This window comes from Phascolarctos cinereus, unplaced genomic scaffold, assembly GCF_003287225.1.
Source record: "Phascolarctos cinereus isolate Bilbo 61053 unplaced genomic scaffold, phaCin_HiC Scaffold_1;HRSCAF=81, whole genome shotgun sequence".
NCBI classification, from domain to species: Eukaryota; Metazoa; Chordata; class Mammalia; order Diprotodontia; family Phascolarctidae; genus Phascolarctos; species Phascolarctos cinereus.
In genome coordinates, this window is record NW_027555514.1 from 39579832 (window position 1) to 39596214 (window position 16383).

Sequence of the window (16383 nt, forward strand, 5' to 3'; positions counted from 1 at the left end):
TTCTTCTAATTCCACCTTCACCATCTATAGTCAGATTCTCCACAGATAAGGTCCTCTGAATGCTCCTGGTGTGCAGGTGATATTGTGCTGGTGGGGCCCAGAACACTGCAGACCCTCTGGAATAAGTCTGGTTTGTCAGTCTCCGTAGGAGACTCCACAGGAAATGCCAAGTGGTCCAAAACATCTACTGCCCTGATTAGGACGCATAGGGAGTTGGCTAACAGAGCAGCTGGGCCAGAAGCCAGGAAGACCTAAGTTCAAATTCAGTCACAGCTGTGACACTTCACCTCAGTTTCTTTCCTCATCTGTAAAACTGGGATAATATACCCAAGCCAGGAAGAGTCAAAACAGAGAAAGAAAATTATAGACCAATTTCTCTAATGAATATGGAGGCAAAAATTTTAAACAAAATACCAGCAAATAGATTACAGCAACTTACCACAAGAATAATACACACTATGACCAGGGAGCATTTATATCAGGAATGCAGGGTTGGTTCAATATTAGGAAAACTATCAGCATCATTGAGCATATTAACACGAAAATCAACAGAAACCACATGATCATCTCAATAGATGCAGAAAAAGCTTTTCACAAAATACAACACCCATTCCTATTAAAAACACTAGAAAGCATAGGTATAAATGGAGTCTTCCTTAAAATAATAAATAGCATCTATTTAAAACCTTCAGCAAGCATTATATGTAATGGGCACAAGCTAGCAGCATTTCCAATAAGATCAGGGGTGAAACAAGGATGTCCACCACTGTTATTCAATATTGTACTGGAAACATTAGCTTTAGCAATACGAGAAGAAAAAGAAATTGAAGGTATTAGAACAGGCAAAGAAGAAACAAAGCTATCACTCTTTGCAGATGATATGATGATATACTTAGAGAATCAAGTAAAAAACTACTTGAAATAATAAACAACTTTAGCAAAGTTGCAGGCTACAAAATAAACCCACATAAATCATTGGCATTTCTATATATTACCAACAAAGCCCAATAGCAAGAGATAGAAGAGAAATCCATTTAAACTTACTGTAGACATTATAAAATATTTAGAGTCCACCTCCCGAAACAAACCCAGGAACTCTATGAACACAATTACAAAACACTTTTCACGCAAATAAAATCAGAGCTAAATAACTGGAAAAATATCAGCTGCTCAGGGGTAGGCTAAGCTAATATAATAAAAATGACAATCCTACCCTAAGTTACTTTACTTATTCAGTGCCATACCAATCAAACTACCAAGAAATTATTTTATAGAGTTAGAAAACACAACAAGATTCATTTGGAAGAACAAAAGGTCCAGAATATCAAAGCAACTAATGAAAAGAAATGCAGGGGAAGGTGGCCTAGCCATTCCAGATCTTAAATTGTATTATAAAGCAGCAATCATCAAAACCGCTTGGTACTGGCTAAGAAACAGAGTGGTAGATCAGTGGAACAGGTTAAATATGCAAGACACAGTAGTCCATGACTATAGTAATCTATTATTTGATAAACCCAAAGACCCCAGCTTCTGTGACAAGAACCCACTCTTTGAAAAAAACTGCCGGGAAAACTGAAAAAGAGTATGGCAGAAACTAGGCATAGACCCAAATCTCACACCATATACCAAAATAAAGACAAAATGGGTTCAGACTTAGATATAAAGGCTGATACTATAAGCAAACTGGGAGAACAAGGAATAGTTTACCTATCAGATCTATGGAGAACAGAAGAATTCATGACCAAACAGGAGATAGAGAACATTACGAAAAGCAAAATTAAATTGAAAAGTTTTTGCACAAACAAAGCCAATGCAACTAAGATTAGAAGGAAGGTAGAAAATTGGGAAAGAATTTTTACAACCAGTCTCTGATAAAGGCCTCATTTCTAAAATATATAGAGAATTAAGACAAATTTATAAGACTACAAGCCATTGCCCAATTGATAAATGGTCAAAGGATATGAACAGACAGTTCTCAGATGAAGAAATTAAAGGCATCTATAGTCATATGAAAAAATGCTCTAAATTATTACTGATTAGAGAAATGCAAATCAAAACAACTCTGAGGTACCACATCACACCTATCAGATTGGCCAACATGACAAAACAGGAAAATGATAAATGTTGGAGAAGATGTGGGAAAATTGGAACACTAATGCATTGTTGGTGGAGTTGTGAAATGATCCAACCATTTTGGAGAACAATTTGGAACTATGCCCAAAGGGCTATAAAAATGTGCATACCCTTTCACCCAGCAATAGCACTTTTAGGGCTATATCTCAAAGAGATCATACAAATGGGAAAAGGACCCACATGTACAAAAATATTCATAGCAGCTCTTTTTGTGGTGGCAAAGAATGGGAAATTGAGAGGATACCCATCAATTGGGGAATGGCTGAGCAAGTTGTGGTATATGAATGTAATGGAATACTATTGTGCTATAAGAAGTGACGAACAGGCTGACTTCAGAAAAACCTGGAAAGACTTGTATGGTCTGATGCTGAGTGAAGCGAGCAGAACCAAGAGAATGTTGTACTTAATAACAGTCACACTGTGCCATGACTAGTATTGATAAACTTAACCCTTAACCCTTCTCAGCAATACAAGGATCTATGACATCCCCAAACGATGGAAAATGCTGTCCATATCCAAAGAAAGAACTATGGAAGTTGAATCGCTATCATTTTTTTTCCTCTTCTGTTGAGTTTTATTTCTTCTTTCGAATGGTCCCTCCTATTGGTTTTAATTTTTACTTACAACTTCACTAATGTGAAAATATGTTTAAAAGGAATGTAAATGTATAGCCTACAAGAGACTGTGCACTGTCTTGGTTGGAGGTGGTGGTGAGGAAGGGGGAGAAAAATTTTAAACTCAAAAGCATATGGAAGTGATTGTTGATAAATTAAAATTTAAAAAAATTCAAAAAACAAAACAAAACAAAATCTGAGATAATAGCAACTAGCTCCCAGGGGTGCTGTGAGGATTAAATGAAATAATACAAGTAAAGTACTTCGCAAACATTAAAGAGCTACATCAAGGCTAGGCTGGCTATTATCATTCAAGCTTAGGGGTGTATGTGTGTGTATATACATATATGTGTCTGTGTACACACACACACACACTCTCTCTCTCACTCATTCTACAAATGGACAATACGATGGGAGGAGAATTAAACAGGAACAAGAAATCAGGCTGGATGACCTTTGGAAAGACCCCACACTTCTCCTAAAAATAAAGGCCTACCTTTTTAATGCCAACATTCAATGTGATGCTGTTTGGCTGCAAACCATGTAACAGCCCAGAAGGCCAGGAAAAGGCACCTATCAGAAAAGGTTTGAGCAAACTGTAACTTACAACACAAAAGGAACTCCAAAGAACAACCAGAATTAAGGTTATCACTGAGGAAAAATACCACTGAATAGAAAAATGGATAAGTCATGTTTCAGGAGCATAAGATGGCAGGTGGACAACCTGTGTGTCAAAAATGAAAAATGTCCCCAGTAGGCTGGGCAAACTCCTGGTGCAGAACTTATGGGAGGGCAAGGACAGAAGTCCCAGAAGATTGGCAGAGATGGGCAAGTTGTGATTTACACTTCTGAAGGAATACCCCCATTACCATGGTCACAGACCTACTGGGGGGACACATCAGCTTGCTTACCTACCTACTCTGTTCTCAAACTTTACAATGGAGAGTCGGCCCCTTCTACTCTACTGATTTTATTCTTAAACTGTTTCTCACTCTCCTTTGCACACTCTGCTCCAATCAACCTGGACTCTTTGCCATTACTGAACGTGGCCTATGCTTTCTGCCTTTTCTGTTGGAAATGTGCAATGCTTCCACCTCCAACTCCACTCTCTCCTAGTACCTCTTTTTCCATTGATGCCCTCTGAGGCCCAGCCCTAAATCTTACCTCTTCATGAAGTTTCCCTTAGCTCTCCCCACCCAATGGGTCTTCTCCTCCCTTCTCTACAGATGCCCTAGCATTTATCACATTCTTGATCATTATCTGTACACACAAGAAGCTTCCTTAAAACCTTAGGAACTTCCAATTTCACAGTTATGGAAACTCCAAGCCTGTCTATAACTTAAAGTAATTGTGGATCTGTCCATCGATACACAACTAGTAAATCTGAAGCCTAATTCCACATCCCAGCACTCACATTTCATTTTCACTAACACGCTATCAAATACTTGTTGGCAAGGATGACTGTCATTCATGTTTATATCCCCTTTGCACCCAGAACAGTGCCTTGAACAGAAGACTATTAAAATCTTCTTTGAATAAATCAATTATTAATTAAGGGTCTTCTTATTGAGAACTTATTCTCCAAAGGATGGAGGAAGACATAATTTATGCCTGTCATTCTAAAGGACTCTCTGTGGGTCATCTACCTTCTGTACATGTCCTCATCAGAGAGAACCAGCACAGCTCTCTCTTCTTCTACTTTTACAAGATCTGTTTATGCCTCACCGATGACCTCTATCATGCTTATCTTCATAACAAAACCAAATATAGACATGGAACTTTCGCTAGCCAAACCACATCACTGAATTTCCTTTCTGATCACATCAAGAGGAATCAGTCTAATAACTTTTAGGACGGAACATAAAACTCATTTTGACAATAGAACAGTCCCATGTGACAATTAAACAATGGTGGTGTTTCATGAATATTATGGTTTTAAAGTATTCACCTTTAAATATATCCTGAGGCTATTTTTATATTTAACAATAAACATGATAATGCCTAAGCCCAACCACTTCCACACAGAAAAAACCATAATGGAAGAAACAAAATAATACATTATTTATTATCTTTAATGAAATGACAAAATACATCAAAAGTTGTATTTTAGGAACAAAACTTCTAAGATAAAAATGATTATCAGTCAAATGAAACTAAATATATTAAGCCTGGAAGAGATAACAGCAACATTCCAACTAAAGTTTTTTGTTTTTTTTAAAGAACCAAACGAATACTCTTTTTTTTTTTTTGGGCTGAGCAATGGGGTTAAGTGACTTGCCCAGGGTCACACAGATAGTTAAGTGTTATGTGTCTGAGGCCATATTTGAACTCGGGTGCTCCTGAATCCAGGACCGGTGCTCTATCCACTGCGCCATCTAGCTGCCCCCCAAATGAATACTCTCAAAAGATAACTTAAGGGACATTGAGGCCTATAGCACTTGAATAGTTCCACCTATAAGGAGGCTGCTACCATGACCCACTAAGTTTCCTGCAATGCTCTTTTTTCATAGTGGAAACACTTCTCTGCTCCTAAGGTGTAATGATTTACGTTAATTTTTGGGCCGTTTAATGTCCTTAATTGTGGGTACTATGTACTTCTTAAGCTTGGCTTTTTAATGTTGCAAAAGGAGAAAAAAAAAAGCAACTGAATTTAGTTTCAACTTATTTTAGGCATGAATTTATCATAGATTTAAGAAAAAACTCTAGCAGATGACAAACAAGGAGTCTTTATAAATTTATTTTAAAATGTCTAAATATTTTATACACCTAGTTTTTATTTTTCAATTACTATTTCATACTGTAGTCCTCAGACAAACAGCAAGTGGGCTAACGATGATTTTCTTTCAAAAAAAGACTTCTCTCTCCTCTACAGAAACGTATATTTTATTTATAAAGACTTGCATAAGACCTATTTACATATATCATTATAAAGGCAGTCATCTGAAGAGGCTGATCTTTGTCGCTATGCTCTCATATCATAATACATCTTCCCCCAGTACTAACAAAACACTTTGCTTTGCCTGATTAAAAGAAGTGACTTAGACTAGCTCCTAAATAAGCTCCTTACATCAAATCAAAGGTCAGTCAGTATCTGGTGAAACCACAGAATCAAGTCCTTCGAGACCCAGCTCACACCAGACAGGTACAAGCTTAGTACAGTTTTTGTTGTTCAGGTGTGTGTCTTATCTGACCCCATTTGGATTTTCTTGACAAAGATACTGAAGTGGTTTGCAACTTTCTTCTCCAGCTCATTTTACAGATGAGGAAACTGAGGCAAACAGGGTTAAGTGATTGCCCAAGGTCACACAGCTAGTCTGGTCTGAAGCCAGATGTGAATTAAGGAAAATGAGTCTTCCTGACTCCAGGCCCATCATCCTATCCACTGAGCTATTTAATTGTCCTTTAGTAAATTTAGGTCATTAACAATTCATAGTTATACAGGCCCCAAATCACTGCAATACAAGCAGACTGCCCAGACTATTCTGTTTTATTAAAATGAACATTCCTTAAATATTGACTAGAACTTGGGAATACAATTTATCTATCAGAGTAACATTTCTGTTGCAATCTATGGGGAATTCCTCTTCTATTTAGACCTTGTGCAAGACATCTTCTTTCCAGTAAAGAGTTATCTTTGAAAACCATACAACTTCCTGTTTTCTACCTCAATTGACATTAATTACCAGGAGACTGGTGAACAAAGTTATATCTCTTGGGTTGCAATTATTAAGGAGTCTTGTATGTACTTAAGCAAGAGACCCCTTATTGGAGGAGAGTCTAAGGCTGTATTTTGCTCTGCTGAATCAAACGTCTTTGCAATTAACAACAACAAAAATGGAGATCTTGTATTTTTTGGATCTTTCAATTGATGGGGTAAATAATTCTATGAAAGATTCTAAAAAGGTAAGGAAATCTGTTTATGGGTCACCAATTATCAATGTTCTCTATAATGCTTTGGGAGAGAAAAATACTGCCACAATTATTATCCATGCTTTTTCCATTCCTCTGGTATGTTATTTTCCCTGAGATACGTGTAAAGTGATTTCTAATGTTTAAGACTGTTTTTGCAAACTCTCTGACAAAGATCTCCTCAGTCTATACTTGGCCTTGTTCCCAACTTTGTCTTAAATGCTACTTCTACTCTGAAAAGTAAACTGAGGCCTGAGGTGGTCCAAATGTGGTGGTTACTCTGTGATGCTGAGATGGATCATTAAAAAAATGAGGTATGGTTTCCAAGGAAGCAAAACTGCAGGTAACTCAAAAGGCAATGGAGAAAAACACAGCAGACACGGCGGCTTACTCTCCAGGTGGCATAAGGGATGTCAGTGAGGAAATGTGTAATTGGAAAAGAAGATTGGAGGGTTGTGCAGAACGAGCAAGGAAAACAGCTGAACAGTCCAGTGACTAATACCCACAAAATAAAGAAATGCCTCCAAGGAAGCCGCTGGCATGTTGAGGAGCTCCTCTGTGGAGGAGCTATGCAAAAATATGGCCAGGGGGTGCCACAGGATGAGCAGGACTGGACTGGGAACCAGGGCTACGGAGGAAATGCAACGGCTCCATGGAAGCATTCTGTTGCAGTAGTAGTACTCACTAATGAATAGGTGAGGCAAGTCAAATCGAATCATTAGCATGAATGAACAGAGTTTAGGACAGCACTTCCAAAATTAATCTGGCCGTGCAGTACTGGGGCTTGAAATATACTGAAAGAATCCATAAATGGAGAATCGGTACTTCAGTAAGTAAGGTACATCATGTGTGGAGGGGGGCGGAGGAGGAGAAAGGCTGGAGACAAAATTTTCTACTGACGTTGCCACATGTAACAAATATTTTTAATGTCTCAGTTTACATTTCCCTATCTAAAATATTAAATGTTACTAGCATAGAAATGTTTTCATAATACCTATATTCAGAGAGCCAAAAAGTAGTATCATTTTGCAGAACCAGTCTATAAATACTGGTTTAGAGGGATTCTAAGCACACACTGGACTTTCGGTTCTTTCTTCATCTTTGGAATAAATTTAACAAAATATTCCAAAGTGAGTACATTTTTAGTTTAATTTGCACAATTCTTCTGAAAGCAATACAGACCACAAACCACTTGCAAAAGGATAAAGCATTTGTAAAAAAGGCACATGCTTACAAACCTGATTGTAATATTGAAGGTGAGAGACCAACCGCGCATTAAAGAAGTAATAATAGAAAACCAACACTTGTCATCTAAAGAACTGCACCCATGACATCTGGAACCCATTTGAAAAATAAAAATATTTAACACTAAAAAAAAGATTCCCTAAAAACCTTACTATCGTTTTTAAATACTACAGGAGTCTTGAAATCCTGAATTCATTAAGTCCTCAAAACATTTTTTTTCTCCAAAGAGGAATACCTGACATTCCTATACAGGGGAGTTAAAGATGGCAGAGCAGGAAGCAGCAACAAAGCCCAGCTTTCCCCAAACACTCCTCCCAGATTCGGAATGAGCACCAGACTGAGTGATTGGGAAATCCAAGGAGAAATCACAAGGGTTTATTTTTTCCAGCCCAGGTCAGCAGAAAGAGATGAACAGAGGTCTTTGGGCACTGGGGACACGGTCTATCCAGAAGGCTGTTACACAGAACCTTCCAATCTGGGGACCTGCAGCTGTGTCCTAAGGCAAGAGGCAGCCCCTGACACAAAAGGTAGGGCCTTGAATCTGCAGGGAGCAGAAATAAAAACCAGCTGGCATCCCTAAGACCATGTGCAGATTCAGTGCTGACCGAGGAGGGCACTTGCACCTTTTGCTGGCTGCATCCTAGGGTGTGGTACAGTCACTGGCCTGAGGCCGGCTACTGGGCAAGGAGGGAAGACAAGCCAGCAGCAGCAGAAGCTGGTCAGAGGCTCCGGCTGAGGAACCAGGGCAGGAAACTCTGATGGGGAGGAGCCCTCCATTCTATCGTCTATCACTCCGAATAATGGTAATAATGATCATGATGGGAACAACAATAATAACAAGAGCTATCATTTACAGATGTTTTGCTTTAGGGTTGACAGTGGGCTTTATGTTATCTCATTTGATCCTCATAACAAACCTAGGAGGCAGGTGTTGTTACTATGCTCCCATTTTACAGATGAGGAAATTAAGGCTGGGAGAGACTAAGTGACTTGCCCAGGGTTACACAGCTAGTGAGTGTCAGAGGCAGAATCTGAACTAGGTTTTCCTGACTCCAGGTCCAGTGCTATCCATTACACTCTGTAGCTGCCTCAGAAGGGCAAACAGCCCCTGCCCTCAAAGAGCTCCCAGCCCAATGAAGGAATGAACATGTAAGTAAAGAGGTGTACCTAGATCCCATCCAAGAGGAAGGCACCAGCAGTGAGGGGAGCCAGGAAAGGACTCCATCAGAAGGGGGGAGAAGAAGCCAAGTCTTGGAGGAAGTGAGAGGGCAGAGAATGCCAGGCGGGAGGGACGGCCTGCATGGTGGCACTAAGGCAGGAGGTGGGGACTCTCATGTGCAGCAGCAGGGAGGCCGGCACGGCTGAATCTGAGAGTGATGGGGAGGCAATTGAATGTAAAAAATACTGGAATGGGAGGGAACGAAACACAAGAGTTCCTGTTTGATCCTAGGGACAGAAAGGAATTGGAGAGACCTGAGGGAGGTGGATGACGTGGTTAGAACTAAACTTCAGAAAAATCCCCTTGGCAGAGAGGGAGACACTTGAAGCCCAAGGCCAGGTAAGCTTCGGTCAGAAGGGGGTTATACTGGTCTGGGCAAAAGACAAGAGACTTCGTACCAACGGAACACAGGAGAGCTGTTGCATGGGCAGAACGAGATGCATGTGTGGGCCAAGGGCAGGTGAGGGGCCAAGAATGACACCAATTTGTGGGTCTGGGTGTCCTGAAGGACCATGGTGCCCTTGATAGGAACAGGAAAGTCTGGAGGTGGGGAAAGCTTTTTGGGAAAAGACACTGAGTTCTGTTTTTGACATGCTGAGTTTAAGATGCCTATGGAACAGCCAATTCAAGCTGTCTAAAAGGCAACTGGTGGTAGGGGGAGAGTATGTAGCTCACAAGTGAGTTTGGGGAAAGTAAATAGATCTGGTAATCCTGTGCAAGGTAATTGAAGCCTCGGGGGCTAATGAAATTACCAAGAGACAGCACAGAGCAAAAAAGACAAGAGGGCCCAGGACAGTCCCGAGGGATATACATCCATAGTTAGTGGGTGTAACACGGACAAAATGACCAAGAAGGAACCACCAGAAGAAAGCAGCGTCACAAAAACCTAGAAAGAAGAATGTACTGAGGAAGACACAGAGAGGTCAAGAAGGGTGAGGACTGAGAAAAGGCGACAAGATGTGGAAATGAAGAGATGACTGATAATTTCAGAGGGGGGGAGTTTCAGTTGAATCATGAGGTCAGAAGCCAGAGTACAAAGAATCTGGATGTGAGTGACAGGAAAGAAAGCCGAAGCACCACAGGCATACAGCTTTCTCAAAGGAGTGGCAGAGAGGCAGAGACTGCAAGATCTAGTGAAGATTGCTGCAGGATGAGGAAGGAGTGTGTGTGTGTGTGTGTGTGTGTGTGTGTGTGTGTGTGTGTGTGTGTGTGTGTGTGTGTGTGTGTGTGTGTGTGTGTGTGTGTTCTGTTGCCACAAATAGCACCTTCAGTTCAATCTGACAAACACTGATGAACGTGTCTCCCCTGTCCCCCCAATCTCTGCTTCTGAACATGTGACTTCTCTCTAGGGCCCTGCTGCCCTCCCAGGCACCCAGGTGTGCCACCCAGGCACGGCCTCTACTCTTCACCCTTCTCATCCTCCACATCCAATCAGCTGCCAAATCCCTCTGCTGCTGCAGCTACAATCTCTCTGGTACCTTGTCCCTTCCCCTCTACTTCAAGGCCTCATCACTCACCACCTGGACTACTATGACAGCCTCCTAACTGGCCCCTCTGCCCCAAGCCTCTCCCTTCCCAATCCAGCCTCCCTGCGCCTGCCAAAGTGATCTTCCTCTTGTGAGTCCTGTTTGTTCAAAATCCTTCAAGACTCTGCTCGTGTGCCACCTTCCACAAGAAGCCTTTCCTGATGGCCCCAGCGCCTGGAGTTATACCCAAAACTTAGCTCATACTTATTCTGTACACAATCCTTCTCTCTCTCTCTCTCTCTCTCTCTCTCTCTCTCTCTCTCTCTCTCTCTCTCTCTCTCTCAACAGGCGCTGTTTCATTTCTGTCTTTGTCCTCCCAGCATTCAGCACAACTGTGTGCACGGCACACACAGAACCAGTCAAAGGAAAAGGAACCATTTCCCCACTTAGGCACTACTTTTCTGGGCTTTATTAAAGAAAATGTCAGTTGTTATTAAAGTAGGTGGTATGTGTTATACTCTAAGCTTATTGCCTGCTTACATTGTTACAGATAATTTACAATTAAAGAAAAATATATCTCAGCAACACAAAGCTAATACATCTTTCTTTCCAAGAGCTAAGGAGAAACACGAATATGGAGGAGTTGGTTATTTTCAGGAATTAAGAGATGTGATATCATTTTAAAATAGAAATTTTAAAAGCTCAGAATTAAAGACATAGAAATTTAAGTAATTTGCTCACAGACCAAAAAATAATTTGTAGTTCTACAGCTTCAAGACACAAAACAATTCATAAGTGCCTTATGCAAATTACTTACTCTTATAAACAGTAACTTACAGAGAAATGTGATACATTTTTTCCTCCTACTACGAGGATTCCTCGATTCCTCTGACATTCTTCCTTTGGAGTGTATTTTAGAACATGACAATCTTGTACCTTAAAGATAAATCCATGTAAGTGAAAAGTTAAAATGCAGAACTCCATTTAAATGACATTATTTATAGAACACTTAAACTATGGCCAAGTAAGTTTACTATATTGAGTAAGAACCTAACTGCTTTCACTATGTCTCTAACAGGGAGCTAGAGCTCTCATTTGGTTCAGATAACCACAGAACTGGGGAGCTGGAAGAAGTCCTGAGGCATCTAGTTCAAGGCTGACCCACATGATAAAGTAAACAGAAAACAAGCACAATTTCAGTTTGAATAACCAGTAGATGGATGAAAGTTCTCATCTGCATCAACCCAGAATGTACAGCACAAGGTCAATCACATCAGTGTGTTTATTTGATGTGATCTGATGCCCTGACTCGATCTAGAGCAAGTTAGGTTTTTGTTGTTCCAGATCAAAGCAAATCGTATAAATCAGTGAGCTTGACGCGGATCCCTGGCAAAATTTTAGGAACCATTATTAAGATCCATCAGAGTAACTAGTCAGAGTGCTTAGCTCCATAACACACAAACACCACAGTTATCTGGTCCCGGGTGTGAGGAGGCTGGCCTTGTGATAAGTGCAACCTGGGTTCAAGTGCTTATCCTAAGTAACTCTCCAAGACTCTCAGTTGCATAGCAGTTACCAATTCGCATTGGTTTGGGGGGTATCCTCACCAGGGGCTCCCTCTACTGATGAAATCCTAGGCCTGGACATATCTGTGACCCCCCCCTGCCCCCACTCTTTGCCTGCCAAAATGTCCTGGTCTTACACAGGACATTGGCATATAATCATATTTATGACCACCTACAATATACATAGTCTGTGGATAATCATTACATATAATTAATGTGACAATTGTTGGGATTGATTCTATTTTCCATTTATTACCTGAAGTAATGTGACAGCATGTTTTTTACCATCCTTGGTCCATAATGGCATCATGCCCAATTTTGCTACAATAAGACCAGCTCTTGAGGAACCTGGAAATTTAAAAAAAAAAAGATTTCACCATTTTGCAACACAACCTTAAAATCATTGTTCTCCCCAAATAATACAGCTTCAACACAAATAATATATACCATTCATGTAGTATTTACTGTGTGCCAGGCACCGTGCTAAGTGCTTTACAAGTATTATCTCATTTGATCCTCACAACAACCCCAAGAGATAGGTACTATTATTATCCCCATTTTATAAATGAGGAAACTGAGGCAAACAGGTTAAATGACTTGTCCGGGGTCATACAGTTGCTAAGTGTCTGAGGCTGGATTTGAACTCAGGTCTTCCTGACTCCAAGCCCAGTGCTCTGTGTACTATACAACCAGCTGCATATCAAATATTTATTATTCAAACATACAAATATTCAACAAACGGATGACATACAGCTATTGGTAACAGACATGCAGGAACCCAACAGTATAGGAATTTACACAAACCAACCAGGGACTGACTGCTCAAACACAATAGTTTTTGAAGCATTAAACTCACTTTTATTCTTTTGCAATGTCCATCTACTCTCAATGTATTAAATGAATGTTCCTAGACTCAAGGCCCAAAATTTAGGACCACAGCTAGGGCACTTGGGAGAGTCCAGGACGGTGGGAACTGTTATAGCAAATTGGTCAAATCCGCTGCCACAAGTTAGATTTTGCTCATGAACTCTAAGAAGCTACACTCAGCCCCTCTGATCACTGTACCATACAAACGCCACAGCAGAATGCACACAAAGAAGGCCCAGATCATCGCAGCACCTGCAAGAACTCATAGCAAGCACATTACCAGACTACAGAAGCAGAATCTATGGCAGCCCTTGTATACTGAAACATCCCACGGACACTGACGCTCTAGGTAACACATCTTACTCATCTTTAATTCTTTTAGGTAATCTTTTTTTTTAATTGAGTCTGATTTTGAATATCTAAGCAAAATGATCCTCTCTCCTTATACAGTTTAACTGTACAATACGAGAAGTCACTCAAAAAATCATTTACTAGTAGGGAACCTTTTCAGCGAAAGGCTAGAGGTTTAAGACAGTTTGACACAAATCCCAAATACAATTAGATTATCATTTATTCATCCCCAAATAGACTTTATTATGTCCAAAGATTGGAAAGATACTTGTATCTGACATAAAAAATGTCACCAGAGCCTAAAAGTAAAACCCTCAAACAAATAAGATGCATACCTGGTTCCCAAGGATGTATGGGCCACGGTTCATCTTTCAGAGGACACAGTTTACTTGCAGTTTGGGCCTTGTACTCTTCAGCAGTTAACTGTTTAAGAAACTTATAATTTTCTTCAGACAGATGTTCATGCCACCAGGTAGAACTAGCCCCATGTGTGCTTCTCACAATAAGGCTGAAGTGCGACCTGTCAAGGTAAGAGAAAACAGGTCAAATCATTCCTTCCAATCTGGCACAGAGGAGCACTGTGGGGAAAAAAAAAAAAAGGTCAATGATCAAAGAAGGAACTAAAGCTACAAGAACTGAAAAGTTACCTTTTTAAATCTGAAACCCTACCAGCATTCCTTAAGGGCATATCTACTCTACTAAAGAGCTCACTGGATGTCGTCTCTGGCAATCCTGATGTCTAACAGCTCCAGCACATCCTATCAATTTGCTTCACTGATTAAACAATGATAAAGTATTTGCCAGGAACTGTGGCTACAGATACAGAAGTGGGGGTGTCCGCCCTCTAGCAGTTTCCACTCTACCAGGCTGCAAGGGTTCTTAATCCTTCTCTGTGTCACAGACCTTTCTGGCAGTCTGGGGAAGTATATGGCCTCCTCAGAATTATGTTCTTCAATGCATGAAACAGGATTACAAAAGAAATCAATTATACTGAAATACAATTAGCAAAATAGTAAATTCATGGATCCTAGTTAAGAACCCCAGTACTAGGGGGCAAGTAAATACAAGATATAAACAAAATGCATATTTTCAGCCTTTTGAAAGAAGTTTCTTTCAACAAGCTAACTCTGATTCCTTGAAGAAGGTGAGCCCTGAAGAAGGCTGGGGCTTGTGAGAAGAGGTTAAGAGAGCATTCCAGGTATGGTGAATAGCTTGGGCCAGGGGTGGGGAACCTGCAGCCTCAAAGGCCACATGTGGCCCCCTAGGTCCTCAAGTGTAGCCCTTTGATTGAATCCAAACTTCACAGAACAAATTCCCTTAATAAAAGAATCTGTTCTGTAAAACTTGGTCTCAGTCAAAAGGCCACACCTAAGGACCTAGAAGGCCACACGTGGCCTTGAGACTACTGGTTCCCCACCCCTGGTTTGGGCAAAGGCATGGAGGTGGGAGGAAGCAGAAATGGGCCAGTTTGGTGAAGTGCAGAGTGTGAGAAGAAGGAAGGTATAATCAGCCTGGAAAGAGGCTGGATTGTGAAGGGCCTTAAATGCTGAAAAGAGGAGCTAACATTTTATCCTAGAAGCAAACAACAAGGAGTCCCTAGAGCTTCTTGAGTATCAGTGATGGGTGCTTTAGGAGCTAGAGATCATAAGATGTGAGGAGGGAGAACATTTCGGGGAAGGGGAAAACCTGTGCAAATCCACAGAGGTGGGAGATAGAACAGCATATAAAGGATTAGCAGTTTGGATGGAACAGAACTATATGAAAGGGGTCATGCAAAATGGGTGTACAAACAGCACACTGGATCTAGATGATAAAGGATCAAATGCAGAAGTCTGTGTTTGATCTTAAAGGCAAGAGAGACACCGAGGCCTTCTGAACGGGGAGTGCTTGGTTCAGACTTATGCTCTAAGAATATTAATTTGGCAACTGTGTGAAAGACCAATTGGAAAGGGAAGCCTGGAGGTAGAGGGAACAGGTAGGAGTCCAATATTGCAGAGGTCTAGGTCAGAGTCATATTGGACTGAACTGGGATGATAACCCCGTGAGTAGAATGAAAGTGAAATGAAGGCTTGAAGATCGACCTAGCTAAAATTCAGAGAGGCTCACCTTAAGACTGGCCACTAGATAATTGTGTTCGTTTTTTATAAGTGTCAGTGGCATCAAAGCTCAAACAGAAACAGGGAGCCATTAAACCATACATAAAGATCCCGCAGGCTGCAATTATCTTAGATAACATTATCTCTTTTTATGTTCTATTACGTTGTATTTGTATTTATTTTGTTCAATATTTTCCTATTATGTTTTAATCTGGTTTGTCCTCACTCAGCAGTATGGCCTGCTGTTAGACAACTCTGTCCCTAAAGCAAGGAGGTGAGGGGGTTGTTTTCATACGGACGACATCCCAGACTCCTTAAGTTCTGGATTAAGTAACCAGGCGTATCAGGAGGAAATCCTCCTCGTTCCCACGCGGACCAAAATCATCCCTAAATGGACGATGTGCTCCTGACAGAGAGCGGATCTCCAGGGGCTACCACCCCAATGCACCTTGGTAACGAAGGCGGAAACTGGGCAAAGGGGATGTGCCACGTTCAAACGCGCTTTACGCCGGACGCCCCTCGTCCACACCGGCACTCAACCAAAAGCAGGTTCTGCAAGGAGGGCTGACCCAATGCCGGGGTCCAGAGCGAAGCCACCGCCTCGGCCTCCGCTCCAAGCCCCCGGAGGAAGCCACATTCCTCTGCCGATCCCACCCCTCCCCCACCTTCACTTTTCTGCGTCCCAGAAGCCTCGGGGCAGCTTTAAGGGGACACTGGGGTGTTCCACGTTGCCTCTACCTCCCTTCCCGCCACGTAAACTCCGTAAGAGAGTATTTGATTCTTTATCTCGGTATCCCCAAACGCTTAGCACAGCGTCGGCATACCGTGGGTGTTTAATAAATGCCGGCAGACCGATTGCCACTTAGTAACGCTCAGAGAGTCGAGCACTTATTAAGCGCCTACGAGGGCACGACCTGC

The 16383-nt window shown here is 41.3% G+C and overlaps 1 protein-coding gene across 1 annotated transcript in view; it reads right to left on the reverse strand.

Annotated features, from left to right (window-relative positions):
* MRPL3 (mitochondrial ribosomal protein L3) overlaps nucleotides 1-16383 on the reverse strand; it is a 45150-nt gene that overhangs the window by 28482 nt on the left and 285 nt on the right. The window contains exons 2-4 of the mRNA XM_020987266.2: nucleotides 13705-13889; nucleotides 12408-12499; nucleotides 11424-11522 (exon numbers count right to left, since the gene is read on the reverse strand). Coding sequence (XP_020842925.1) covers nucleotides 11424-11522; nucleotides 12408-12499; nucleotides 13705-13889 — 376 coding nt within the window. The remainder of the gene's footprint in view (nucleotides 1-11423; nucleotides 11523-12407; nucleotides 12500-13704; nucleotides 13890-16383) is intronic.